Raw genomic sequence first — 25,167 nt, 5'->3', positions numbered from 1 at the left:
ACGGGTAGGTCCACCAATGAACACCAGCCCAAGGCTGTATCCTTGGTCCTCAGGACTGCCTTAATTCCCTGGGTACAAACTCACCACCTTTCCGCACCATCAAAATACAACAGGTATCTGTAAGTAAACATGTTCACAAAGTAATTTGCTACTGAAAATTAACTCAGCTTAACCATTCATGTGAACGGATTTTGGTTAACTATTCAAAAATAAGACACTGGTTACCACCCTTAGGGCTGATGGAACAAAGGGAAGATAGGAGCATTAACAGAATTTAGAAGGTTGGAGGTGCCCAGAGGAACGGAGTCCCCGAGCTACGCAGGCAGGTGAGGGAGGCCTGCCTTCTGATTCTGGTCTCTTGAGGGGTGTGACGAGGCTAATTCTAGAAGCATGGCAAACACAACCTAGGCCTCACTGCCGTGCTACACCATCCTTGCTAGGGCAAAGAGCGGTTGCTGGGGTTTTACTATTCAACAGGAAGCAGACAGTAGTAAGAAACCTGTCCTGTTTTCCTCCCTAGCCTTCCAGTCTGCCTCCAGCTGGCAAAAACAGCAACATGGTACACACAGTTCTAGCCCTAGAACTGGAAAGAATAAGGTGGGTATGAAGCTGAGACAACACTGACAGAAGAGGCCAGGATGTGTGATTTGCACATAGGACAAGGCCCTAAATACCATAGTCTTGGTCTCAAAATAATGTGGTGTTTTAATGAATTCATTTTGAAGTCCACAAGAGAATTAGTTATTCCCTAAACAGTCATGACTGTCAGCTACTAGGATCTTCAAACACATCTTAGGTGATTTTAATTTACATCCAGGTAAATCAGAAGTTGTCCAATAATTGTTTAAAAAAAAGTCCAAAATTTGCTATGCTGATTAAAGTAAATTTCTATGAAATATTTGTTCTCTCCTAAGTACAGGCACATATAAACGTTAAGTGGGAATGACGCAGTCCACAGTCAGCTCTAAGCTGAGCTAGAGAATTTGAGGGGTTTTTTAATTAAAAAAATTTTTTTAATGTTTTTTATTTATTTTTGAGAGAGAGAGACAGTGCGTGCAGGGGAGGGTCAGAGAGAGAGGGAGATACAGAATCCAAAGCAGGCTCCAGGCTCTGAGCTGTCAGCACAGAGCCCGACGCGGGGCTTGAACCCACAAACTGTGAAATCATGACCTGAGCCGAAGCTGGACTCTTAACCAACTGAGCCACCCAGGCGCCTCAGAGAATTTGAGGGTTTTGATGAAGGGTCAAATCCAGCCCTATGCCTATTTTTGTTTTCGTTTTATTGGGACTCACTGTGGCGGTTTTCCAGCGGCAAAGCGGAGTAGGTACCACAACAGACCACGTGACCCCCAAAGCCTATTAGGGGCAACGTTTTACATGACTCATGAGCTTTCCTTTTCTTTTTTGATCATGAAAATGTGACTGACCATACAAGCTGACACATTTAAAAAAGTGAATGTTGCTAGTGAGAGAGGGACATTCTTAAGGCCTAAATTCTAATTCAGTTTTCTCACGCTGTGCGGATGCCACACCACTCCCGGACTTAACTGGTGGCCCTCGTCAGACGCGCTGCGGAGTTCTGCAGAGAGACCCTGGGCATAATCAAAGGCAGCTGTGCAGCTTCACTGACAATCCTTCTGGAAGAAAACGTAGCAAGTCGGGCACTGGTCTCCAGAGGATGGACGAGTGCAGCACACCCCGCAGGTCAGGAGCTTGGTCCCAGCTCGCACCGCCACTAAGACCCACGTTACTGCTAGTGATAAAGAAGCGGCCTCTGCTTTATGGACTCTCCCAGACTTTTCAAATCTTCCAAAACTTCCTCAAGCTGAACCATTTCTGTTCACAATGGACATATCCTTTACAAACGTTTCAGAGGGGAAAAAAGCGATACAGAAGACACGTCAATGTTCAAGTAATTTAAAACAAAAAGGTAGATTTAATGCAATAACAACATTAATCTGAGGATAAATAAATCCACAACAGACTTAAAAGTTTGCATTTTTTTTCCTTTCTTTGCAGAGAGAATGGTTTTCTTAAAGCATATGGGACTGAAGATGTCAAAACAAAACGTAATTTCTTGACGTCCAGGTGAAACAGGCTTGGTCCTCCCTGCTGCCTCCCGCTTGCCACTGGCCACGGTGGTAAGTTTCTCTCCTCTAACTCAGGATGGATGTTAGCTTCAAGAGTAACTAGATGGTTTGTTTCCAGAATCATCTTCTTGTGATCCCATGCTCTGTAAAGAAGGAAGTGAGATGATGTGTTTACACCTGCCCTGGTCAGAGGTTTCCCACCGGCCCCAAACAAGCACACCCCATCCCTCCGCGAGGACAGTCGGTCACCCTGTGTACAAAGAGACAAGCTGTACTTTGCATACTTCCAGGCTGTAGTTTGAAAATGCTCTCAGTGAATCTCTCCATGAACTTGGTCACAAAGGTTTTCAAGAACTTCGGGCAACTGGGCACACTTAACCTCAAATCGAGTTCATGTTTTCTGTCCAGGCCACTTCTAATTAATGAAGGGAACCCTAATCACCTTTTGTACAAACTGGGGGTTCACTGTGATCTCCTGGTCCATGGCCTTCAGTCGCTCATCCAGCTCTATGCACTTCAGCATCTGGTGACAGACATGTTTGAAGGTGGTTAGTGAGCAAGTTTAGGTCAAGTACCTCCTTTTTAACCTAGACTATTAATGTGGGGGCCGCAGTCCCGTGATCCGAAACCGTGGGGTGACAAAGGTTTTGGAGTCAGCATTTTTTGAATGCAGAAAGTTAATACTGTACAAGTACTGTCTATTACCTGACAGCCCAATAGGCTCGAGGGTACAGCCCATAATCAAACACATGAATATCTTTTGCGTGAAGCCTAAAAATATGCACACTAAGTGGGATGAGGGTTATACTTCATTTCAGGTGTAGTCTCCATTACACTTAGTTACCAATAATCTCCAGTTTTCATGAGTTTTTTTAATTTTAAATTGCAAAACAACGAGTGTAGAAGTCTGTGTTACTATGCATTGCTTTTAGGTTTCTGAGATTTAATATCTGGTTCAATCTGCTTCCATAATGTGAGATAAGAAACAGATGCCCACCCAATCCCAACCCCTGTCTAGAATGTAGAGTGGCAGTCAGAACATGTGACCTCAGAAAATACAAACGGACCATCTGGCTATGCCCAACAGGGGACTGTCTTCCTCCAGCCATTCTCCTCCCTCCCTCTCCCGATATATAGAGGTTTCAGACTTTCTGACCTTGGACTATTCTAAGCAGAAATGAGGCTCTGCGTTATAAACGGTGGTTGGGTGTGGATAAAAGTATACGGACTGTAGGACCCCAGGTGTTTCAGTAGCTAACCTAGGCTGTTGTGAGCCACTGGGAAATCCAACCCGCCACCGACTTACAAGCATACAAACCGAGAGAAGGTTAAGCAATGCTCATTTTCAAAACAACTTTGTAGGAACTAAAATGTTCCTAGAAACTAGTTGGGAACTACGTGTATCTAAGGACCACCTGGGTGGCTCAGTCAGTTAAGCATCTGACTCTGGATTTCAGCTCAGGTCATGATCTCACAGTTTGTGAGCTCGAGCGCTGTCCGGCTCTGCACGGACACGGAGGAGCCTGTTTGGGATCCTTTCTCTCCCCTTCGCTCTCTGCCCCTCCCCCACTTGCACCTACTCTCTCAAAATAAATAAATTAAAAAAAAAAAAACTAACTAAAATTATCCTGGAGCATAGGGGCAGTATTTCAAATACAGCATCTCAAACATCAATTAAAAAAAAAATCAAAACCTGGCATTCATATTTACCTCCTGATCAATGTTATGCAGCATGGCTGGGTTATTATATTTTTCAGGGTTATCATGGAAACTGACCATACCATCCTTCTGATTAATACTTGCAAAAATTTCACCATCTTCTATCTGTCAAAAAAATCAGGAAAGTGGTTTAGACTCAGACACTATGTGGATATATGGTATTTCAATATAATCGGGGAAAAAACCCAAAAAACAGTAAGTGAATTTGTATGTTTATTTTTAAGCACCATCTGTTTATTCAACAAATATTTACTGAACTCCTACTATGTGCCAGACACCACTGCAGATGCTTAAGGGTGCAAAACTCACATACACCCGCCCTTGTTTCTTTTTGTTTTTAAACTGAGCTAAGTTTCACATAATGTAAATTAACCATTTTAAAGTGAACAATTCAGGGGTGCCTTGAACATGTGACTTTTGATTTTGGCTCAGGTCATGATCTCTCAGTCGTGAGGTCAGCCCCACATGGGGCTCCGCACTGGGCTCGGTGCTGAGCATGGAGCATGCTTGGGATTCTCTCTCCCTCTCCCTCCCCCTCACTTGCTCTCTCCCTCTCTCTCAATAAATCAATAAATAAAACAAAGGAACAATTCAGTATAATTTGCAATGTGAAACTACTACCTCTATCTAGTTCCAAAAATATTTTCATCACCCAAAAGGAAACCCTGTGCCCGTTGAGCAGTGACTCCTTTTCCCACCCTCTCCGCCCCTGGCAACCACTAATCTACTTCCTGCTCTAGGGATTTGTCTATACTGGACATTTCATATGAACTGAGCTGTATGTTTCTTTTGTTTCCTGCATCACCCAGCATAATGCTCAAGTGCCTTGGACCTTAAAACGTGAAACCCTAACATGTTTGTTTCACCCCCATACAAAGTCTCTTCTGATCCTTCAAGAAAACTTTTCTGCTAATGCTGATTCCAAAGTAGTTTCAAGCTCTATGCTCTTTATTTGCATCAATGACTGGGAGTTATTTGACTGACCCTCACAGCCAACCCTGTCCTCAAGTTAAACAGTGAGAAACCAGGAAGTCTCGAACAGGACTTGTCATTCCTAACGCACTGCTCCCCAGTCTAGCTTTCGGAGGGACAGATGCTGCATAATGAAACAGCAACCGGTCCAATAACACATATTAAATGGACCACGTCATTCTCTGTGTGATCATGGAGAGCTGCCTCTTTAAAACGTGGACGGAATATGCCCAAATGAAATGCAAACCTAGGTTTACCCAGCAGCTCTTTTTGTAATAACCAGAACTAGAAACAACTGAAATGACCACCTAATTACGGAAACGTATACTCACAGTGAGATACGGTAGCCCTGAAAATGAATGGAGCCACACACAACATTTTGCTCATAATATTGAGCAAGAAAAGCCAGACCCCAAAAAAGTATATACTGTATGTTTCCTTACATATACAGCTCAGAAACAAATACAAAATAGAACATGAGAAGCCAGGATAATAACTGTGTTAGCCAGAAGTAGGGCTGGAAGCAAGCATGAGAGATGTTTCTGGGATGCTGGTACTGATTTTTTATCTAGATGTTGGTTTCACAGGTGGCTTCTCTTTCTGAAAATGTATTTAGCTATAAACTTAAGTGTACTTTTCTCTAGGCAAGTGATATTTCAATAAAATATTTACTTAAAAAGAGTCCCTGGGGCGCCCGTGTTGCTCAGTCCATTAAGCATCCGACTTCGGCTCAGGTCATGATTTCACAGCTGTGGGTTCAAGCCCCCCACATCGGGCTCTGTGCTGACTGATGGGAGCCTGGAGCCTGCTTCAGATTCTGTGTCTCCCTCTCTCTCTGCCCCTTCCCTGCTTATGCTCTCAAAATAAACAAACACTACAAAATTAAAAAACAAAATTCCTACTATACAATCTGAATACGCCAATATCTACTAAAGAAATTGAATCAGGGGCGCCTGGGTGGCTCAGCTGGTTAAGTGTCTGACTTCAGCTCAGGTCATGATCTCACGGTTCGTGGGTTCAAGCCTCGCAATGGGCTCTGTGCTGACAGCTAGCTCAGAGCCTGGAGCCTGCCTCAGATTCTGTATCTCCCTCTCCCTCTGACCTTCCCCTGCTTGCATTGTCTCTCTCTGTCTCTCAAAAATAAAACAACAACAACAACAAACCATTAAAAAAAAGAATTATACACCACAACCAAGTGAAATTTACCCCATGTACTCAAGGTTGGATGGACATTTAAGAATCAATTAATGTAATTCATACATCAGCAGGCTAAAGAGATCATGATCATATCAACTGACGCAGAAAACGTATTTCATAAAATCCAATGACAATTCATGATAAAAATGCTCAGTAAACTAAGACTAGAGGGGGGACTACTTCACCTTCATAAAGAAAATTTACAAAAACCCTACAGCTAACCTCACACTTATTGGTGAGAAACTCAAAGCTTCCCCACAAAGATGAGGAGCCAGGCAAGGATGTGCCCTGACGCCACTCCTCAACATCACACTGGAAGTCTAGGAGCACAATAAAAGGAAATATAAAGTTGAGAAAGGAAAAATAAAACTGTATTTGTTTATAAATGATCAGATAGTCTATGTAGAAAACCTTTATAACCTTCTAACAAGGTTGAGGATACAAGACTAACATAGAAATGTCACTTGCTCTCCTGCATACCAGCAATGAATGAGTGGAATTTGAAATAAAAAAGAATACAATTAGCATTCTCCTCACCCCAAATGAGGCATTTAAGAATAAATCTAACGATATATGTACAAGATCTATAAGGAAAATCAAAGGGTGAGGAAGGAAATCCATGTTCTTAAACAGGAAGATTCAATATCAAGATGTTAGTTCCTCCCAATTTAATTCATAGATTCAACACAATCCCAGTCAAAATCCCAGCAAGTTATTTTCATGGATAGCAATAAACTGATTCTCAAGTTTACATGAAGAGACAAAAGACCCAGAATAGCCAACATGATATTAAAGCAGAAGAACAAAGCTGGAGGACAGGCACTACCCGGCCCTAAGACTTACTAGAAAGGGGCGCCTGGCTGGCTCAGTTGGTGGAGCATGCAACTCTTGATTCTGGGGTTGGGAGTCTGAGTCCCACATTGGGTATGGAAATTATTTAAAATAAGATCTTAAAAAGAAAAGAAAAGTTACTATACAACTACAGTAATCAAGGCAATGTGGTTTTGGTGAAAAGAATAGACAAATGTATCAATGGAACAGAATAGAGACCGGAAATAGATCCACATAAATAGTCAACAGATCTTTGACAAAGGAATAAAGGCAATACAAAGATCATCCTTTCAACAAATGGTACGGGAACAACTGGGCATCCACAAGCAAAAAATGAATCTAAACACAGACACTACATCCTTAACAAAAACTAATGCAAATGGGTCACAGACCTAAATGTAAAATGTCAAGCTATGAAACTTCTGGAAGATAACATGGGAGAAAATCCAGATGATCTTGGGTGTGATGATAACTTTTTAGATAGAACACTAAAGACACACTCCAGGAGAGAAGTGATTGATAAGCTGGGCTCCATTAAACTTAAAAGCTTCTCTCTGCAAAAGACAACATCAGGAAGATGAGAAGACAAGCCACATACTGGGAGAAAATACTTGCCAAGACACATCTGACCAAGAATTGTTAGGCAAAATATACAAGAACTGGGGCGCCTGGGTCAGTGGATGGAGCATGTGACTCCTGACTTTGAGCCCCACACTGGGCACGTAGATTATTTTAAAGTAAAAGAAAAATACATACAAAGAACTCTTAAAACTCAACAAGAAAACAAACAGACTAAAAAAATGGGCCAAATTCCTGAAGAGGTACTTCACCAAAGATGGCCAGATGTTAAACAAGCACATGAAAATATGCTCCACATCGTATGTCATCAGCAAGAGCGGATTAAAACAAGATCCTACTATACACCTATGAGAGTGGACAAAGTCTGAACACTGACAACATCAAAGGCTTGTGAGGATGTGGGCCAATCAGACCTCTCTTTCATTGCTGCTGGAAATGCAAAATGATGCCACCATTTAAGAAGACATTTTGGCAGCTTGTTACAAAACTAAACATAGTCCTACCATATGATTCAGCACTCACACACTCCTTGGTATTTACCCAAGGGAGCTGAAAACTTATGTCCACACAAAAATCTACACATGGATGTTTACAGCAGCTTTCCTCATAAATTGCCAAACTTTGAAAGCAAACCAAGATGTCCTTAGGAGGTGAATAGATAAACCATGCCACACCCAGGCATTGGAGTATTATTCAGCACTAAAATGAAAGGCACTATCAAGCAATGAAAAAGCATTGAGGAACCTTAAATCTAGATTACTAAATGAAAGAAGCCAGTCTGCAAAGGCTACATACTGCATGATTCCAACAATGCGACATTCTGGAAAAGGCAAAACTATGGAGACAACAAAAAGATCAGTGGTTGCCTCAGAGAGGAGAAGATTTTTAGGGCACTAAAAATAACTCTGTGTGATACCATAATGATGGATACATATCATTATGCTTGTCCAAACCTACAGAAGGTACAACGACCATGTGTCAGGTGCCACTCTGGTGAGGGTTGCTGATGATGGGGAAAGCTATGGATGTGCAGGGGCGGGCGCACATGGGAAATCTCTGTACCTTGCCCTTAATTTTGCTATGAACCTCAAACTGCTTAAAAAAAAAAAAGTCTTAAAAAAAAACAAACAACTCCCCGCCCTTATACTCTAGAGCAAGCCTTGAGCCTACACTCGCGCTTGGCAGGATGGATATATACCAGGCCAGGTATAATTCTGTCACAGGAACTGTCCTCTGCATTGTGGGATGTAGAGCAGCAGCCTTGGCCTCTATCCACTAGATGCTAGTACCCCTAGCTGTGACAACCAAAACTGTCTTTAGACATTGTCAAATGTCCCCAGGCAGACAAAAGAGCCCTAGCTGATCCAGAGCCTCTCAGGGTCTGTCTGGGTTGGTCATGCAGTTTTCAAAACCCCTTCCCCCCCTTCTGTTCCCTCAAAGCATTTCCCTAGCTTGTGAGGCCTTGCTGGTGTCAAAACCACTCACATACTTCTCACCCATCGGATAGTGAGTTTCCTGGGGGTACCGTGTGGCTTACTCATGCTGTGAACCCGCCGTAGGGTTTAGCAAGGTACTCTTGGCGGGCACTTCAAGGTTGGTCAAGGCTTTGTTTGTTTGGGATGTACGCATGTGTTTTGAGAATTAGGATGAAGGATAAAAATTACAAAACATTTGTAGGTTGCACTATGGAAATAAAAGTACTCTATTATCACGATGGAAAATAGTTTTATTACTCCTAATCCTGATATGGCAGTGCTCCTGAAATCAGAGGGGAGATCATTAGCAGAAAAATGTAAAATGCTGACTTTCTACACTTAAGATTTGCGTGACCTGGGCTGAGGGCATAAGTCGGTTTGCTGGATCAGATCAGAGCCATGTATTCACATAACTGAAAAGGTAGGTAGATTATAACTGATAACTCGGTGGGTTACCACGTACATATTTAAATGCTGTTTATCCAAATCTGGGGAGTGGAGAGACGCATACGGGGTACCGGTAACACCTGAGCTGAGGGCAGGTGCTGAGACAGTGTCTGCTGTAGCCCCCGCTTTACTGTTGATGCTAACTCTAAGTAATGCGCTGACAATGGCCCAGAAGGAGGTAACAGCTGTTCCCTCTCCAGCTGAACAGGACGTCCTCATGTGGGCAGGACTGTGCCGTGACCTACATGCAGGCACAACTTCACGACCTCAACGGAGCCCAGCACGTTGAGTAGCGCCGCTTTACGACTGTACGTCTAAACTACTTCCCAAGTGATTACAAATGTAAGTAAGGAGGACAAACAGGACAAACCATGTATATCATGTGGGTACGAATCACTGGAAAACCCATAGCGTATTAAGGAAATAAACCAAAATGTCCAGAGGTTGACTCTGGATGTCCCTCTTTTTCTACTTTTTTTTGGGTATTTTCTATAACAAACACCTGTTAACTTTTACAAGGACACAAATCCACTAATGGACTTTGTAGAAATGAAGACACACTCACCATATGTAAGACATATTTCTCTGCCTCCTGAGGCCCAGATAACTGCACCCGACTTGCCATATCTTGTAACGATAGTGTTAAAAAGGTCTGAAATTCAGAAGCAGAATTAATCACAGGTGGAAACAATGGAGGACATAAATTTCACTACATGTGTACAGAGCTCTACGGAATCACTGAAAATCCGCTTTCCATGACTGTGCAAACTAATTTTTGTTGTGAAGATGACTTAGAGTTGAGGAAATCTATGGTTTTAGTCATCAGTTTCCTAGGAGTAAGCACTTCTGGAAAGGTATCCCACACAGAATTTCCCTTGTGTCTGGAGTGACACACACATGAAGCTCTTTAACGCAGCACCGGGACCACATAGATGTCCACCATTAGAGGGCTGGTTGGTGCCATCTGGTATAACTGCATCAACAGATGACTGTGTGGTTGTAAAAAAAAACAAAAACCAACAAAGGATACTTCTCATGAATGAAATGGAACCTCAGATAATGTACACCATTAAATGAAGAAGGGCGTACACGGCATGCTGTGTGAGCCGAAGGCGACTAGAGTACGCACGAGAGTGGATGGACATGTACGTAGATGCGTGCAGACAGTCTCTAGCACACCCAAGGAACTGGTACCACTTTCTTCGGAGAGAAAGAAAAGTGGTGGCTTGGGTAGAGGACCTGGATGGAGATTTGTGTGTCTTTTGCATTTTGTTCTGTAAATGTATCACCTAATGAATAAAATTGACCACATCACATTCATTCTTCAAAACTGAAAGCTAAAATGTAGAAACACATGGGGGGCTGGAAGGAAGCCAGGGTTTCCCACAAGTCTGCCTGCGACTTGATGACAATGCCCCTTCAGGAACAAATTAAAAGAGGTCTCTTTAAAGGGAAGCTGGCAGTATTTACAGCAACGGCCTTTTCAGAGCAGGGCATGTTAAAACCCTGATGTTGAAAATTCTTAATAAGCCAATGACCAAAAAGTCTACACATACTTTAGTTCAGAGAGTAGCATCCAAGAAAATGAAACTGTTAATTTTTAAAATACATAAGCAGTTAAACACAAATGAAGAGTTAAAAGTCAACATTTCTAAATAGCTAGATCATTTTTGCTATTTCGAAATAAAGAGAAACTTCCACCTGAATGGCCATCAGTAGAGGACCAGCTGAAATCAATCATGATCCATCCATAAAACAACCACTAGGCCGGGTAATTGGGACATAGGCTTACTTTGCCAGGGAAAGAGGTTTAGAACATAACCCCAATCACATTTAACTGTGAGTGTCTCCATACGCATAGATACAACAGAGAGAAGCAAGAAGGATCTAGAAAAATATCCATCAGAACATTAACATGAAGTGGCAGATTAAACCTCCAGGTGATAATCCCTGGTCCCTAGTTGCCTTCCAGCCAGCAATGTCACCAACACCATTCCCATCACTGACCCGGACACATGGTCTCCTTGTTGAGACTTTCTGAAAAACTTGTGATTTTTCTGACTCTGGAATAAGAAAGAGCTTGCCATGACTAGAAAATCCTTGGATTATTCTCCCTTCTAGAGTTCTGGCACTAGGACATGATGCCAAAAACCGTAATAGCCACCAGTGAAGATTTAACCTTCTTCATGTAATGCTTATTTGCCATTCTGCAAAGTAACATTTTTCTGAAAGGCCCCGTCTTTTACCCGTGTTAACACTTGGACTCTTTCAGCTAACGCACAAGCGCCGGCCACAGCCACCCAGCTGTCTGCCAAGGCCACCTCTCAATGGTGACGCAGGAACTGACTTAAAGGGGCTCACAAAAGAAAAACTTTGGTGGGGAGATTCAGTTAGACCCCTGAATCTCTTAGACCCCAGCCCTGTCTGCCTCTGGCTGACAGGTTACCTTTGTTTTTGATATTTCTTGAGCTAGTTTCTCTTTCACCTTCATTTTCCTCCTACAAACCAACTCTTTACGTGAGTCGGGTGGCTAGGGTTGCTCTCTCCAGAGTATTAGAAGGAGTTTCCTCCTCTTGCTCACTGGCTGTCCTCTTGCTCTCTTCCCTCTCTTCCCTGCACGGCCCACGTGCCTCCACGACTGTCCCCTCGCCACCACTCTCCTTTGGCCTCTGGAGGTTCTCACTGTGGGTGCTCCACCCAGAGCCCAGCGCACCTCCCACGGCGAGGTCACCTAGCAGCAGACGCCCCCTATTCTGGCTCCTCTGCCTCTCCACCCTGTCCCGTGGCTGCCACAGGGTAAAGGGTATGCCCAGGGCCAGAGTCACCACATTCTCCCCAGCCTCGAACCACTGCCTCTGACTACACTACTTCTCAAGAGGAAAAAGCAATCCTGTTAGCTGAATTTGCTGTCTGCTTCCTGTTACTTGCAGCACATGCTGCACACAGGTCACACAGGATTTCACTTTTCTTTTATACTTTTTGGTACCATTTGAATACCGGGTAATAAGCATATTTTCTATAACCCAACACCAGCAGGTCATTTTCATCACCTCCCACAGTTCAACTGCACGTAGCTCATTCAACTCTGGCCTAAATGGCAATGTAGGGTTAGTGCTGTGTGTTCAAGTAAGATGTTCAAACACAGATCAGCATGGCCTGCGAGGTTCCACGGCTGGGCACAAGAGACTTGTGTCTGCGTCCTCAGCACCACCCTGTCTGCCCCGGGACCGGTCACCTCTCTCAGGCTACCTTTCTCTGCCTCCCCTTGTAGCCGTATCTCCTACCTGTCCTCCTCTTCACCTGTTCCTCTTCTCAAATACCCTGCTCTAGGCCTGAAAAGACCAAAAGGTATAAATCAAACTCTAAGTCACTGGTTTTGAGAGGTCTTGCTTAGGCAAGAAATCCAGAAGGTCACACTATCCCTGTATCTGCTTCCTCAGCACTGAGAAGGGAGAGAGAAGAGGGGGAGGTCCCAGGGGAAGCAGGAGATGCAGAGGGCGTTGCCTGCCTCACCTTGGTTAGCCTCTGAATATTCTTCTTATAAAGAGAAGACAAGCACTGCTTCACCAGCCCCATGTTGTTATCACGAGTGAAAGTCTCACTGTGCTTGCTCACCAGGTTGCGGAGTTCTGAGGGGTTATTGGTTGAATAAACTTGCGCTAACTCGTGGTATGCGTTGCTAAGAGGCTGAAGGTTTAAAGGTGGGAAAAAATCAAATGAAAACATTAGAGACATAAAATTTGTATAGGAAGCAAAAGAAAACATGGTACTACATTGTGTGCAAGTATATTCAATATCCTTTATTATTACCTAAGCGTTATAATTTACCCAGAGCAAATGTCTAGTTCTTAAGACCAAAGATAGAAATTCACTATGGAGTGATGCATTGTCAAAAAACCTTTGTTACTTCAGAGGAAATAATGGCATAGCAGGTGAAAGTACACTGCACTTAATAAATGCATGTGTGTCTTTTTCTCTTTTCCTATTGATATATATTCCACTGGGGGGAAAAAAGAAGGCAAAACCATTCTCAACTCTCTTGCACACTTCCTCTCTCTCTCATACACACACACCCTTCACCAGATGCAATAGAACCACCTGCTGTTTTCGATAAGAAGAAGATAGGAGCAAGGGAAACAACAGTGGCTGAGGGCCTCCAAAGAGCCTGAGCTGTTTCAGGCACTGTATATACATTATCCTCTGTTTGAAATATTAGGATATTGGGGCAGAGGTCGAGAGATTGTGGGGTGGTCATGAAGAGCACAGGTGGAAAGCGGATTCAAATCTGCTTCTCTACTCAGAGGTCTGTGTTCTTCACCATGGATGCCGGCCTCATAAACCCCAAAAACTGTGAAGGACACGCTGTAGTCATGAAGACGTCACCTTACACAACTCTTCCTCCTAAACAGGCCAGCTCACAGGCCACCCGATGGGACCCCGGGAGTTCTCCCAAATGATCTGAGAATCACTACCTTAAACTTGCCTGCCTCTTACTCTTCCATGGGATTTGAGGGACCTCTCTTTCCTCCCTCATCTGTGACTGGGCAGCCCAGAGCCCTGAGAACCACAGTAGGGCCGCTCAGCGAAGGACACGGGGCTGTCTGCAACCAGACAGCATAAAAATCTTCTCATTAGGAGGATTTTCAAATTGATACCCTGAAATTCTGAGTTCTGTCCGAAGAACAGGGTTAAAATTGTAATCCAAATGACTATGACCCCATAACCTTTGGAAACTGCCCAATTTTATTCTAAATGATGAAGATGTATTTAAAAAATTTTTTTTAATAATTAACTTTTTAATGTGATCCAAAGCTAGGTCCTCAGTGGAAACAAAAGTCGTGTGAGCAGAACTTGTGGTTTTCATTCAGGGGCTCTAGGAAGATTTCCTAACACTTGGGCAGATGAAGTTCAATAAAATCAGCACTGCCTTTCTAGTACTTTTGCTAAACTGTAATGAATAACAACAACATCAACCTTTACAGGAGCCTAGGCATCTATGGCAATAAGTACTCAGAGCAAACGTTTGAAAACAGATTTCTAAGTAACACCCCCCCCCTCCCCAATCAGTCTGGACTGGAATAAGAGTCAGAGATTCTGCAAGAACTGCAGCTCTTCGACAATAATGTCCACTATTAAACTTATTAAATGTCTGCTAACTTGAAGCTCTCAGAGAGCCAAATCATTATAAAATAAAATTACAGAATAGAATCACAGAATTATGTACCATTACAATTTCCTTATGACTTAACATGTCACTTAAGAAATAAATCAATTTAAAAAAACTCACCTTAATGAATCTACCCACAATTTGAGATGTATATTTTGGTAGCTGTTGTACTTTTCCAAGTAATATCAAAGAAACTAGAATATACTTTTTATACGATTCCAACATGATATGACTGACCGCCATGGCAGGAGTAGTTATAGCCTGAGCAAGAGGAGAGAGAGCACAGCGGGGCAGAAAGGGCAATCAATCGGCCACATGTATCACTGTAATGAAGAAACAATTCTTACATTTCACGCCCTATTAGTATTTTTAATAACGTCTTGAGATAGGATTCTCATGCTATAAAACTGCCCTCCTCAAGTCTACTATTCCGTGGCTTTTAGCACAGTCACTGTGCGGTACAACTGTCACCATTCCCCAATCTCAGAACGCTCTCACCCCACCACACGACGAGCGGCCAGTCCTCATTCCCTCCCTGCTCCAGCCCCAGGCACCCAGCATGCCACTCTGTCTCTACGATCTGCCTATTCTGGACGGCTCATATAAATGGCATCATAAATCTGTGGTCTCCTGTCACTGGCCTCTTTGTTTTCAAGGTCCTTCGGTGTTGCAGCAGCTACGGGTGATCATTCCGGCTCCTGGTTGAACGCTATCCCGCTGCATGGACAAACCACATTTTGTTTATTCATCCTCAGTTGACGGGCATCTGGGTTGTCTCACCTCCTGGCCACTCCGAGTGAAGCTGCCACGAACATCAGTGTGCGTGTTTTTGGGTAGACACTTGTCTTCATTTCTCTCAGGTATATTCCTAGGAGTGGAACTGCTGGGTGAGGGTGGAAACTCTACGTTTAACACTTTGAGGGGCTGCACCGTTTCACAGTCCCTCCGGCAGTCACGAGGATCCCCAATTCTCCATCTGCTGGTCGATGCTCGTTATCGTTGGCCATCTCTTTTTAATACTGGACGTCCTACTTGTATCCCATTGTGGTTGTGCTTTGCATGTCCTTGATGACTAATGATGAGGAGTATCTTTTCATGTATTTACCAGCCATTTGTGTATCTTCTTTGGAGAAATGTCTCTTCACTGGCCATTCTTAAATTTTACTTTTTTTACTGTTGAGTTGTAAGAGGTCTTTGTACATTCTGGCTGCAAGTCTCCTCTCAGAGATCTACAAGTGTCTTCTTCCCTTCTGTGGCTGCCTTTCCACTCTCTTTCACCCGGATTTACCAAGGTCAGGGAGAAATGAAAACTATTGTACCCAAATCAGCTCAAACATTCCAAACCCAAACCGAAACCACTGAGCTTGAGATTCTTCAGAAACACTCAAATAAGTGCAAATGTTCACACAACAAGGATTTCTACTACAACACTGCTTTACTAGTGAAATACCGCAATCAACTCACATTCACACCAACTGAGGACCAGGAAACTAAGTAGGTCAACATGTGGTGTGATATAAGAAGATGAAGCTGCTTTCTTTCACTTTTTGCTTTATGTAATGCAGAATGATCTGATTTTTTTCCAGTAAGTACATCCTTCTTTTAGATTTTTTTTAAAAGCAGTAAAAAAATCTGTATCACCTTCTGAAATTAAGGTACTAATACCATCTATCGCTCCACGTATATTAAAACAGAATTGCATGAAGTATACTAACACTAGACAATGGCTGTGAGGGCAAAATCGGAGTATAAATAGATCTTCAGCTAAAATGCTCCTTTCTGTATCAAAAATGTTTTGCTTTTAATATTTTAACTATTCGTGATAGAAATATTTTTCTAGGTGCATTACATACTTTCTTGCCTTTTTCAATGCCCTCATCATCTTGATATTTCTGAATCTTCAGTTATGTTGTCACTATCATACTGGGCTATAAAATCATTCACCCAGTGGCTATGAAATATGTTTATAATTTTCTGAAGAACTAAAACTAATGACTATGTACTCTTAAAGAGACGTCACCTTGAAGGTTTTACTTGACTAGGCGCCTCCCCTTTCTTTTTTTTGAGTTAGCTCTACACCCAACATGGGGCTGGAACTCACAACCCAAGATCAAGAGTTGCATGTTCTACCAACTGAGCTAGCCAAGTTTTAAAGACATCATTCCTGCCCAACAGTGCCTTCTGGTGACACTTCTCTAGGACCCCACTCACCGAGCAATGCTCAGAGATACGTGCATGTGTATTTATGTGTTAGCATTTTCAACTAAATTGTGAGCTCCTTCAAGGCTTAGAATATCCTTGGTTTTAATATGTGACAGGAATGTAAGAAATATTAAACCTCTGACAAATTTCTTAAAATACTAGTATTACCCAATATTTTCTTTTTCAGCCTCTAAAATATTCTACCAAATTATGCACTATAGACCAGGGGCCATCACATAAGTGGGGAAAGGGCTTTCCACTGTATGTTCAATACCCTTGAATTTTGAACCATGAGAATGTTTTATGTATTAAAATAAATAAAATTTAACAAAACACCACACATGGTTTTAGAACCAAAAGACATTTCAAAGATCATTCAGCTCAATCTCTTCGCTTTGTGCAAAAGAAGCTAAAAGGTCAAGAGATGTGCAGAACTCAACCTGAATCAGACAGGGTGTGAGTGACAAAGCCTTGATCAGCCCTACCCATTAGTGGTCTTCTCTCCACTGCCATTGCCCTTCAACTTAAGGACAGTTTGCCACCATTTACATGATGATCACAAACAAACGGTCTCTGAAAGGACCTCCACCTGAAACTCAGAGGCCAGGCCAACTGTGCCCGTCTTCAGTCACACACTCTCAGGGGCACTGAGAGAGATGATTACCTGTTCATAGAAGTACAGCGCTCTTTCGAAGTTCTTCAGCCCAGTATAGATCATGCCTCCATAATAATAGTAACATAGAAAGTGCTTTGCATCATAGGCTCCGTTCTCTTTACAGATATCCATCATGTCCACATCAAGATACGGAAGGGCAGGCTTAAAGCATTTTGCCAGCAAACAAAGCTGTGAAAAATTTCATATCAAATCATCATTTTAATTGCCCTTGGCAGGCTTTAGCAGATGGAGCATATCCACAGATTCCAGAAAGTTCAAGAAAACATTTTTTTAAAGTGAGAGCGAGCAGGTGAGGGGGGGTGGGGAGAGAGAATCCTAACTAAGCTTTGCACTTACATGTGGGGCTTGAACCCATGAACTGGAAGATCATGACCTGAGCCAAAGTTAGATACTTAACTTACTGAGCCACGCAGGTGCCCCACAAGAAAACATTTTAAACCATCTTACTGTTTAAAAATATTCTAAGTATTGACACATTACTCCATTTTCCTAAGCATTCAGAATAACATAGCAGGTCTTTATAAAAGACTAAGCAGCAATGAGATACATTACTCCACAGATGAATTAAAGCGCAGCTTTAACCTAGCCCACCTAAATAGGCACCACCTAGCACCCACTCAGCTGGCAGATGCAAACAAGTGAGTCCTTTTTCTTTTTGAATTAGCACAACAGAAACAGACCAATACGGTGTGACAAAATGGCAGTTTTTCTTCAATCATTTCTTTTTGATTCTCGTTTCTGTAAGCGTAGGGAATTGCTCAGCTCAAACTCCAGACAGCAAGCGCACGGCAGAGTCCCGTAGCTGGATGAGGCCGGCACAGGTGTGCATACAGGTACTAACTCAGAGCCGTACAATTAAGACGAATGCACTTCACAGTGTGTAGCTCATAACTCAGGCACCAAAGTTTTTTTAAAAAAGAAAAAGGAAGCACCTTGATGTGAAACTAGAACATGTGTTTGGGATAATCCAAGGTACCATGTTATTAAAGAAATAATCCATACCCCACAGGGGCTGGTTAAACCGCAGAGGATTATGGAATAACCCGTAGCTGTAAAACACTGATATGGAGTCCTCTCCAAGATACATCAAGCAGGAAAAAGCCATGTACATACATATTCATACAGATTATTGGTATAAAAAGTGAGAGAAAAACACATATTTGCTTAAATGTGCATAATTTGGAAGGATACACAAAACACTAACACTGATTTCTTGTGGAAAGAAGAGATGGGTGGCTAATGAGCAGGATGGTAGGGAGACTTCATTATATACCCTCCCTTTTGCCTTCCGGATTTTGAACCACGTAAAATAAAGAAAAAGGGACTTGGGACCTTTTCAACATCACAATCATTAACTGCTCTATTTACTCATATCACAAACCAACTGGCTGGGCCCCATTCTACAGTTTGTGTTCAGTAGCAGCCAGCTGCAGATTCCCTAATACCGTCCCTACACATTTTGACTTCTAGAACAAATCAGTCTCCACCAAATGGCTCCCGTTTACTGAGCAAGCGCAGGGCCACCCTCTATCTGTGACTCCGTGTAGCTTGCACGCCCGGTGCTCACCTGGCAGATATCGGCGTGTATTGAGGTCAGCTGGTTTGTATTCATCTGCATCTTGTCTATGGCTTGCTTCAGGATGCCAATTCCTCGCAGGGGCTGTCAGAAATGACATCTCTTTCAGACAAGTTCTCAAAGATGGCAGCACATTGGATCTTAGGTTGTCACTTACAAATAAAAAATAACACTAATTGATAGGTTCCTTTAAATAACAATATGAGGTTTCCATACTCTTTCAGAAAATGTCTGTCCCTATTCCATTAGAAAATACTTTCTTAAGCTGTTTCTTATGCTATTTTAGAGTAATTCAGCATCATTTTCTAGGTCATAAACCTTTTTTTATAGTAAAGATTAATAATCAAAAGCAGTATTACTTTCTCAATAGTTCATTCTATTTACATCGAAACAAACAAAAAATTTCAAATCATTTACAAGAAAGAGCCTATGCTTAATAGGCTTAACTGTGGCTAAGGCTGTTGGCATCTTCCCACAGGGCAGTCTAAGTATTATCCATGAATTCTCTCCAACACCACCGTCTGTTGCTGGATTGTAAATGACTTGAAACTGATATCATGTTATAAACAGATCATTTCTTGCCCTGATTATAAATAACAAAGACCAAGTTTCAAGTGAGGCAGTCAGTTTCTGAACAGGAGATATGACTCTAAAATAGCTAAATAAGGGGCATCTTGGTGGCTCAGTCAGTTGAGTGTCTGACTTTAGTTCAGGTCATGATTCACGGTCTGGGAGTTTGAGCCCTGCACTGGGCTCTGTGCTGACAGCTCAGAGCCTAGAGCCTGCTTTGAATTCTGTCTCCCCCCCCCCCCCTCAAAAATAAACATTTAAAAAAAGCACATATATATATATATACACACACACACACATACACACACACATATATATATACACACACACACATATATATACACACACATATACACACACACACACATATATACACACACATATATACACACACATACACACACATATACACACACATACATACACACATATATATACACACACACATACACACACACATATACACACACATACACACATATACACACACATATACACACACATATACACACACACACATATACACACACATACACACACACATATACACACACACATATACACACACACATACACACACATACACATATATATACACACACACATATACACACATACACACATATATACACACACACATATACACACACACACATATACACACACACACACATATATTTATAGCTAAATAACTTTGATGGGTTTTCAATAAAGATTTTTTTTTAACCGTCTCTTTCAAACCACAATTTGTTTAATTCCTACAAAATCCCAAATGGTTCTTTCTGTCTGGTCTCCTTCCAAGCCCTATCTTAAAGTTCAATTTCAAATAATAATTTAAAAAACCCCAAATTATAACTTGTGTCAATATCCCAAAAGTTACAGAAAGACCAGAGAACCGTTTCAGATTAAAGGAGATGAAAGACATAGGACAACCTAATGGAATTCATGATCTGAGATTTCCTTCTGTTGTAAAGCACATTAAGGAAAGAAGTGGCAAACCCTGAATAAGGCCCCATTTGTTTAAAAGACTGTATCAGCACTCATCTCCTGACACTGATCATTGTGTGTGGTTATATAAGAGAATGTCCTAATTTTTAGGCAACACTCATTGAAGTACTCAGAGTAAGTGGCAACATATCTGCAATTTTCTTTCCAGTGGCTCAAAAGAGAGAGAAAAGGGTAAGTGGGGTAAAATGTTGACACCTGGAGAATCTGGCTGAAAGGTGCATGGGGATTCTTCATATTGTAAAGCTAAAATGTCATAATGAAAAGTTCAAAGTTTGAGCAAGCAAAACCCCAGTATATTACTGCACAAAGAACACTAGAATGGTAGTTCCAGAAGGAGACATCCAGCACCGCCAGCCGCCTCCCCTGTCGCCCTCACTGCCGGCATCTCAGAGGCTGCCCCTGATGTAGGTGCCGGTGCCCTCACAGCAGACGCTTGGCGACCACACAGATCTGCTAGGATGCTCATTACTAACCTGGAACCTTAACAAATGAGTTCACAGTACGTCAGAGTTCTTAAAATACTTGACTAATGGTGCTTACCTGTTTCCTTTCCACAAGTGCGTTCGTCAGCTGATGGCAAAGCCCAGCAACTAGAGATGGCAATGACAAAATGTTGACAACATCAATGACTACAAGGCAAAGTGCATTCAGTGGGAAATAACAAAATGTTAGTTGGCTTACAAGTGTCTGTTGCGTATCGAATGTGCTCCCCATTACAAGTGCTGATAAAAAGCTGAACCTGTGAGAATAAGGTTTCGAAGTCAGGAACACTGGGCATGGAAAACTTCACAAATCTGGAATAAAGAGAAAAGAATCAATTCCTCCTGATATTTTACAAACGAAAACGAAGAAGCAACTGAGGCCAGAAGTTCATCCTATCTCTAGTGCTCCATGAAAGTACATGAGTCACTGCTATTTTTAAAAACTGAGAAACAAAGTCTATGGGACTGGACTGGTTCTTTGTACAGTCAAGACACAGAACACAGACTCAGATGAAGGCTGAGAAATATATGCTTAAAAAATTTTTTTTCCTAAAAAGAAGACTCGAATAATTGAGGATAAATATCAGGTTGTCTAATATTCATGAAGGAACTGAACATAAACTTTTAACCCAAAGTTTTCAAAAACCTGTTTTCTTTTGAGCTCCCATGTGGTTAGGGCTATTTAGTCATTTAAAAATCAGTTCTTGGGGCACGTGGGCAGCTTAGTCAGCATAGCATTTGACTTCAGCTCAGGTCATGATCTCGTGGTTTATGGGTTCAAGCCCCACGATGGGCTCAGTGCTGACAGCTCACAGCCTGGAGACTGCTTTGGATTCTGTGTCTCCTTTTCTCTCTGTTCCTCCCCAACTCGTGCTCTCTCTCTCTCTCAAAAATAAACAACCATTAAAAAAATACACACATCACACTCTTTCTCCCTCTCACACACACACACACACACACACACACACACACACACACACACACACCAGTTGTTGTTTTTCTTGCTCTGAAGACAACAGACTGAAGGGGCACAAGGCCTGCGAGGTCCGGACTGGCTGGAGTCTGTGGCTGTGCTTCAGGGGACAGTGAGGGCCGTGTGGGACAAAGACCTCGCTAATGCACAGGGTAGGGCGGGGGGTAGAGGCAAGACAGATGACCCACCCTGAGTCCCTGGGCAGATGAGGCCTTTCCACAAACGCTCTGAGAGGGGCCAGAGACCGGTTTTGGGGAAGAAATCAATAAGCCACTACCACTCAGATAAACTACCAGCTCTTGTTTTATTTATTTATTTTTAAAGAATTGTTGAAACTAACCTCAAGATAAACAAAATGGATATTACTGCCTGAGCCCAATTTCTCCTACATATTTGCATTTGTCCTTCTGTCTTTGTAGTATTATTTGACTTAACAATGTCACCTCACATCTGTAACGGAACTTTCTCCTCATCAAAATGCACTCAAACGAGCTCATCTGGGCTTCACAAGAGGTCAACACGGCATTGTGATTTTCATTTTATAAATAAAAATAGGAAGCTCAGGACCCCACAGCTTGTAACTGGAAGAACATAATTTGGAAACAAGTTTGGGTTCTCTCCAGATTTTCTTTTACAGATACACGACAGTAAAACGCCTTCCAGCTTCGCTGTCACGTACCTTACCTCACCTGCACGCATGCTATCCATTTTTTTAGCCAGCAGACACAGACAGTGAACGTCTTTGCCTGCAGCACCATCCAAAACCTTGCCGCAATGGCTGGAATGGTCCGTATCTGTGCTGTCCAACACGGCGGCTACCGGTGCCTACTGACTTGACAAGTGGCTAGTGCAACACAGGAACTGAAGCTTTAATTTTAATTAATTTACGTTTTAATAGCCACATGGGGCTAGTGGCTACTGTGTGGTAGGGAGCCGCTCTTGACCCTTCCATTCTGACCAAGTTTCTTCTCTAAACTCTATTCCTGACACATCTTTGTCTTGGGGGTCCCTGCGCCAGTGAAGCCAGACCCTCGCATGAAGTCAGTTTCCTCTCGGTTTGTTTACATTGCTTCAACTTTCATAACAACCATAACATCCCAATTTATACTAAAACATGAAAAGGAAAAAAATTCGGTCAAGCACACAGAGTTACAAGGAACCCCAACTGAGATAAGGTCTATGTAATTTGGACTTAAACAGCTTGAACTTGTTTGAAGGGAATCTGAAGCAATGTCGCGAGGATCACTGGTAATTTCACGCGACATGTTCCACTGTGTCCTCTTCCTCCCCCTGCCCTAGTTTCTTTCCAAGTTAGAAACTGTGGACAATCCGATGGATTACGTAAATAAAAGTATTCAGATACATGCAAACTATAGTCCCTACAACTGAGATGGTCATTTATTTTTTTAAATAAATTTCAAAATTTGTATAAGCAGAATTTAAAACTAACAACATTGAAAAAATAACGAGCAAGGATTAGCTAGGATGAGTAAAATGTAACTATGATGACTTGACTTTATAATTGTGCAAAAGAGCTCAGTGTTGGTCACATGGTTTCCTTTCCACACCAAAAACCCCTATAGCCAGAAAGGGCTGAGCGCCCAGCTTAGGTCCAGCAAGCACAAAACCACGCGGGAAGACGCCTCTTACAGAACAGCAAGGACGCCGAGGGAGTGCTCTTGTACGTCCAGGGCCCCGAGCACAGTGTCCAGATGGGACAGGTTCTTCGCAAGGAGTTCCCCACTCTTGTTGATCAGTTCACAGAGCTGAGTCATTTGCCCTGGAAAACAGGAATAACACTGGCATTTGGTTACAGCACTAACCAAACTAGAGAAACTCTCCCCACAGACTTCATTCGTCAGAGCAAGAAATAACCTAAAGATGATTTCTTGTATTTCCTTCATTTTAGATGAGGACTCAGCAGGGTCAGAGAAGGGAAAAGGCCTGGACTCAAAACCAGGTCTCCTATTTCTCTCTGGCCCCTGAAAGTTTCTACTTTTCCTCCATGCCCTCTCCCATTCCCCAAGCCAGAAATGTACACACTACTATGACCACCCCCTCCCCTCCTTCACTGTATCTAAAATGCCACCAAATATGATTTTACTTTTAATTTCACTTCCTAAGTCTCTTGGCTCCATTTATTTCTCTCTCCCCTGCCTTAATTCAGACCCTCATTGCTTCTTGCCTGGACTACAGCATAAATCTTTAAAACGGTCCCCCTACCTCACTCTTTCTCTCCTCCAACCCATACTTCATATTGGTACCTGTATGATCTTTCCAAAATGTAAAATCCAATCAAATTATTCCAACGGTTTTAAGAAGTCCAAATGCCTCAGCCTGGTAAGAGGCTGCTGCACCTCCCGCTTCCTCCCTGCGCCCCAACACACATGCTCTCTGGTCACACCAAGCTTATAAAATTCACGCAACATTCTATGCCTCTACACATCCTGTTCTCCACGCCTGGTGTTCCTTCCTTCACTCTGCTCTCCTGGGTCTTCCGCTACCTGACTCACACACTTCATTCAGCGACCAGCCCTCAGACCTTCATCTTACACCCTTCCCCCAGCTACCCTGAAAAATGTGTTCTCTCTGCATCACCTAGGATTGTGGAGGTTAGGTAATTCAACATAAACTCTGGAGGAGAAGCTGTCTCATTTCTCCAGTTTCAGAATACAGTGCTTACTTACCAGCCAATTAACAACAGCCTGTTAATTAATCCCCTAACTGATCCGCTGACTTTCCCCCCATACCACAATGTTATGTTTTCACAACTAAAGTATGCTGTCTAATTAGGTCTGAAATGGTACTCTGAAGGAGATTTTGATGGGTTATTCTGAGACACCATGGCCACACTCTACCTCCAAATCCCACTAGCTGTCTTTCTGGTGGTGGTGATAGTATGTATGGGGTTTATATAAGGGCATGGGCTGGGGCACCTGGGTGACTCAGTCGGTTAAGCTCCCAACTTCAGCTCCCATCACGATCTCATGGTTTAGGGGTTCGAGCCCCACATCGGGCCCTGTGCTGATCGCTCACACCCTGGAGCCTGCTTCAGATTCTGTGTCTCCCTCACTCTCTGCTCCTCCCCTCCCTGGCTCACACCCTCTCTCTGTCTCTCAAAAATAAGCAATATTAAACAAAATTTATGTAGGGACATGGGGAACAACTTTTTAAGTTTTCTCCTTTATATTTCTCTCACATTT

The 25,167-nt window shown here is 42.6% G+C and overlaps 1 protein-coding gene across 3 annotated transcripts in view; it reads right to left on the bottom strand.

The window, feature by feature from the left end:
- Window positions 1-1,913: 1,913 nt before the first annotated feature.
- COPS3 (COP9 signalosome subunit 3) overlaps window positions 1,914-25,167 on the bottom strand; it is a 25,498-nt gene continuing 2,244 nt past the window's right edge. Inside the window, exons 2-12 of one of the 3 annotated variants that reach the window (XM_029928031.1) lie at window positions 23,615-23,744; window positions 21,191-21,303; window positions 21,050-21,099; window positions 18,923-19,015; window positions 17,344-17,523; window positions 14,598-14,738; window positions 12,824-12,997; window positions 9,876-9,962; window positions 3,801-3,914; window positions 2,533-2,613; window positions 1,914-2,233 (exon numbers count right to left, since the gene is read on the bottom strand). In XM_029928031.1, coding sequence (XP_029783891.1) covers window positions 2,180-2,233; window positions 2,533-2,613; window positions 3,801-3,914; window positions 9,876-9,962; window positions 12,824-12,997; window positions 14,598-14,738; window positions 17,344-17,523; window positions 18,923-19,015; window positions 21,050-21,099; window positions 21,191-21,303; window positions 23,615-23,744 — 1,217 coding nt within the window. In that variant the 3' untranslated portion in view covers window positions 1,914-2,179. Of the gene's footprint in view, window positions 2,234-2,532; window positions 2,614-3,800; window positions 3,915-9,875; window positions 9,963-12,823; window positions 12,998-14,597; window positions 14,739-17,343; window positions 17,524-18,922; window positions 19,016-21,049; window positions 21,100-21,190; window positions 21,304-23,614; window positions 23,764-25,167 lie in introns of all 3 variants that reach the window. The other 2 variants (XM_029928032.1, XM_029928033.1) reach the window with 2 other exon arrangements.

Source organism: Suricata suricatta, chromosome 17 (assembly GCF_006229205.1).
Source record: "Suricata suricatta isolate VVHF042 chromosome 17, meerkat_22Aug2017_6uvM2_HiC, whole genome shotgun sequence".
Taxonomy (NCBI): domain Eukaryota; kingdom Metazoa; phylum Chordata; class Mammalia; order Carnivora; family Herpestidae; genus Suricata; species Suricata suricatta.
This window is presented reverse-complemented; position numbering and strand designations above follow the sequence as displayed.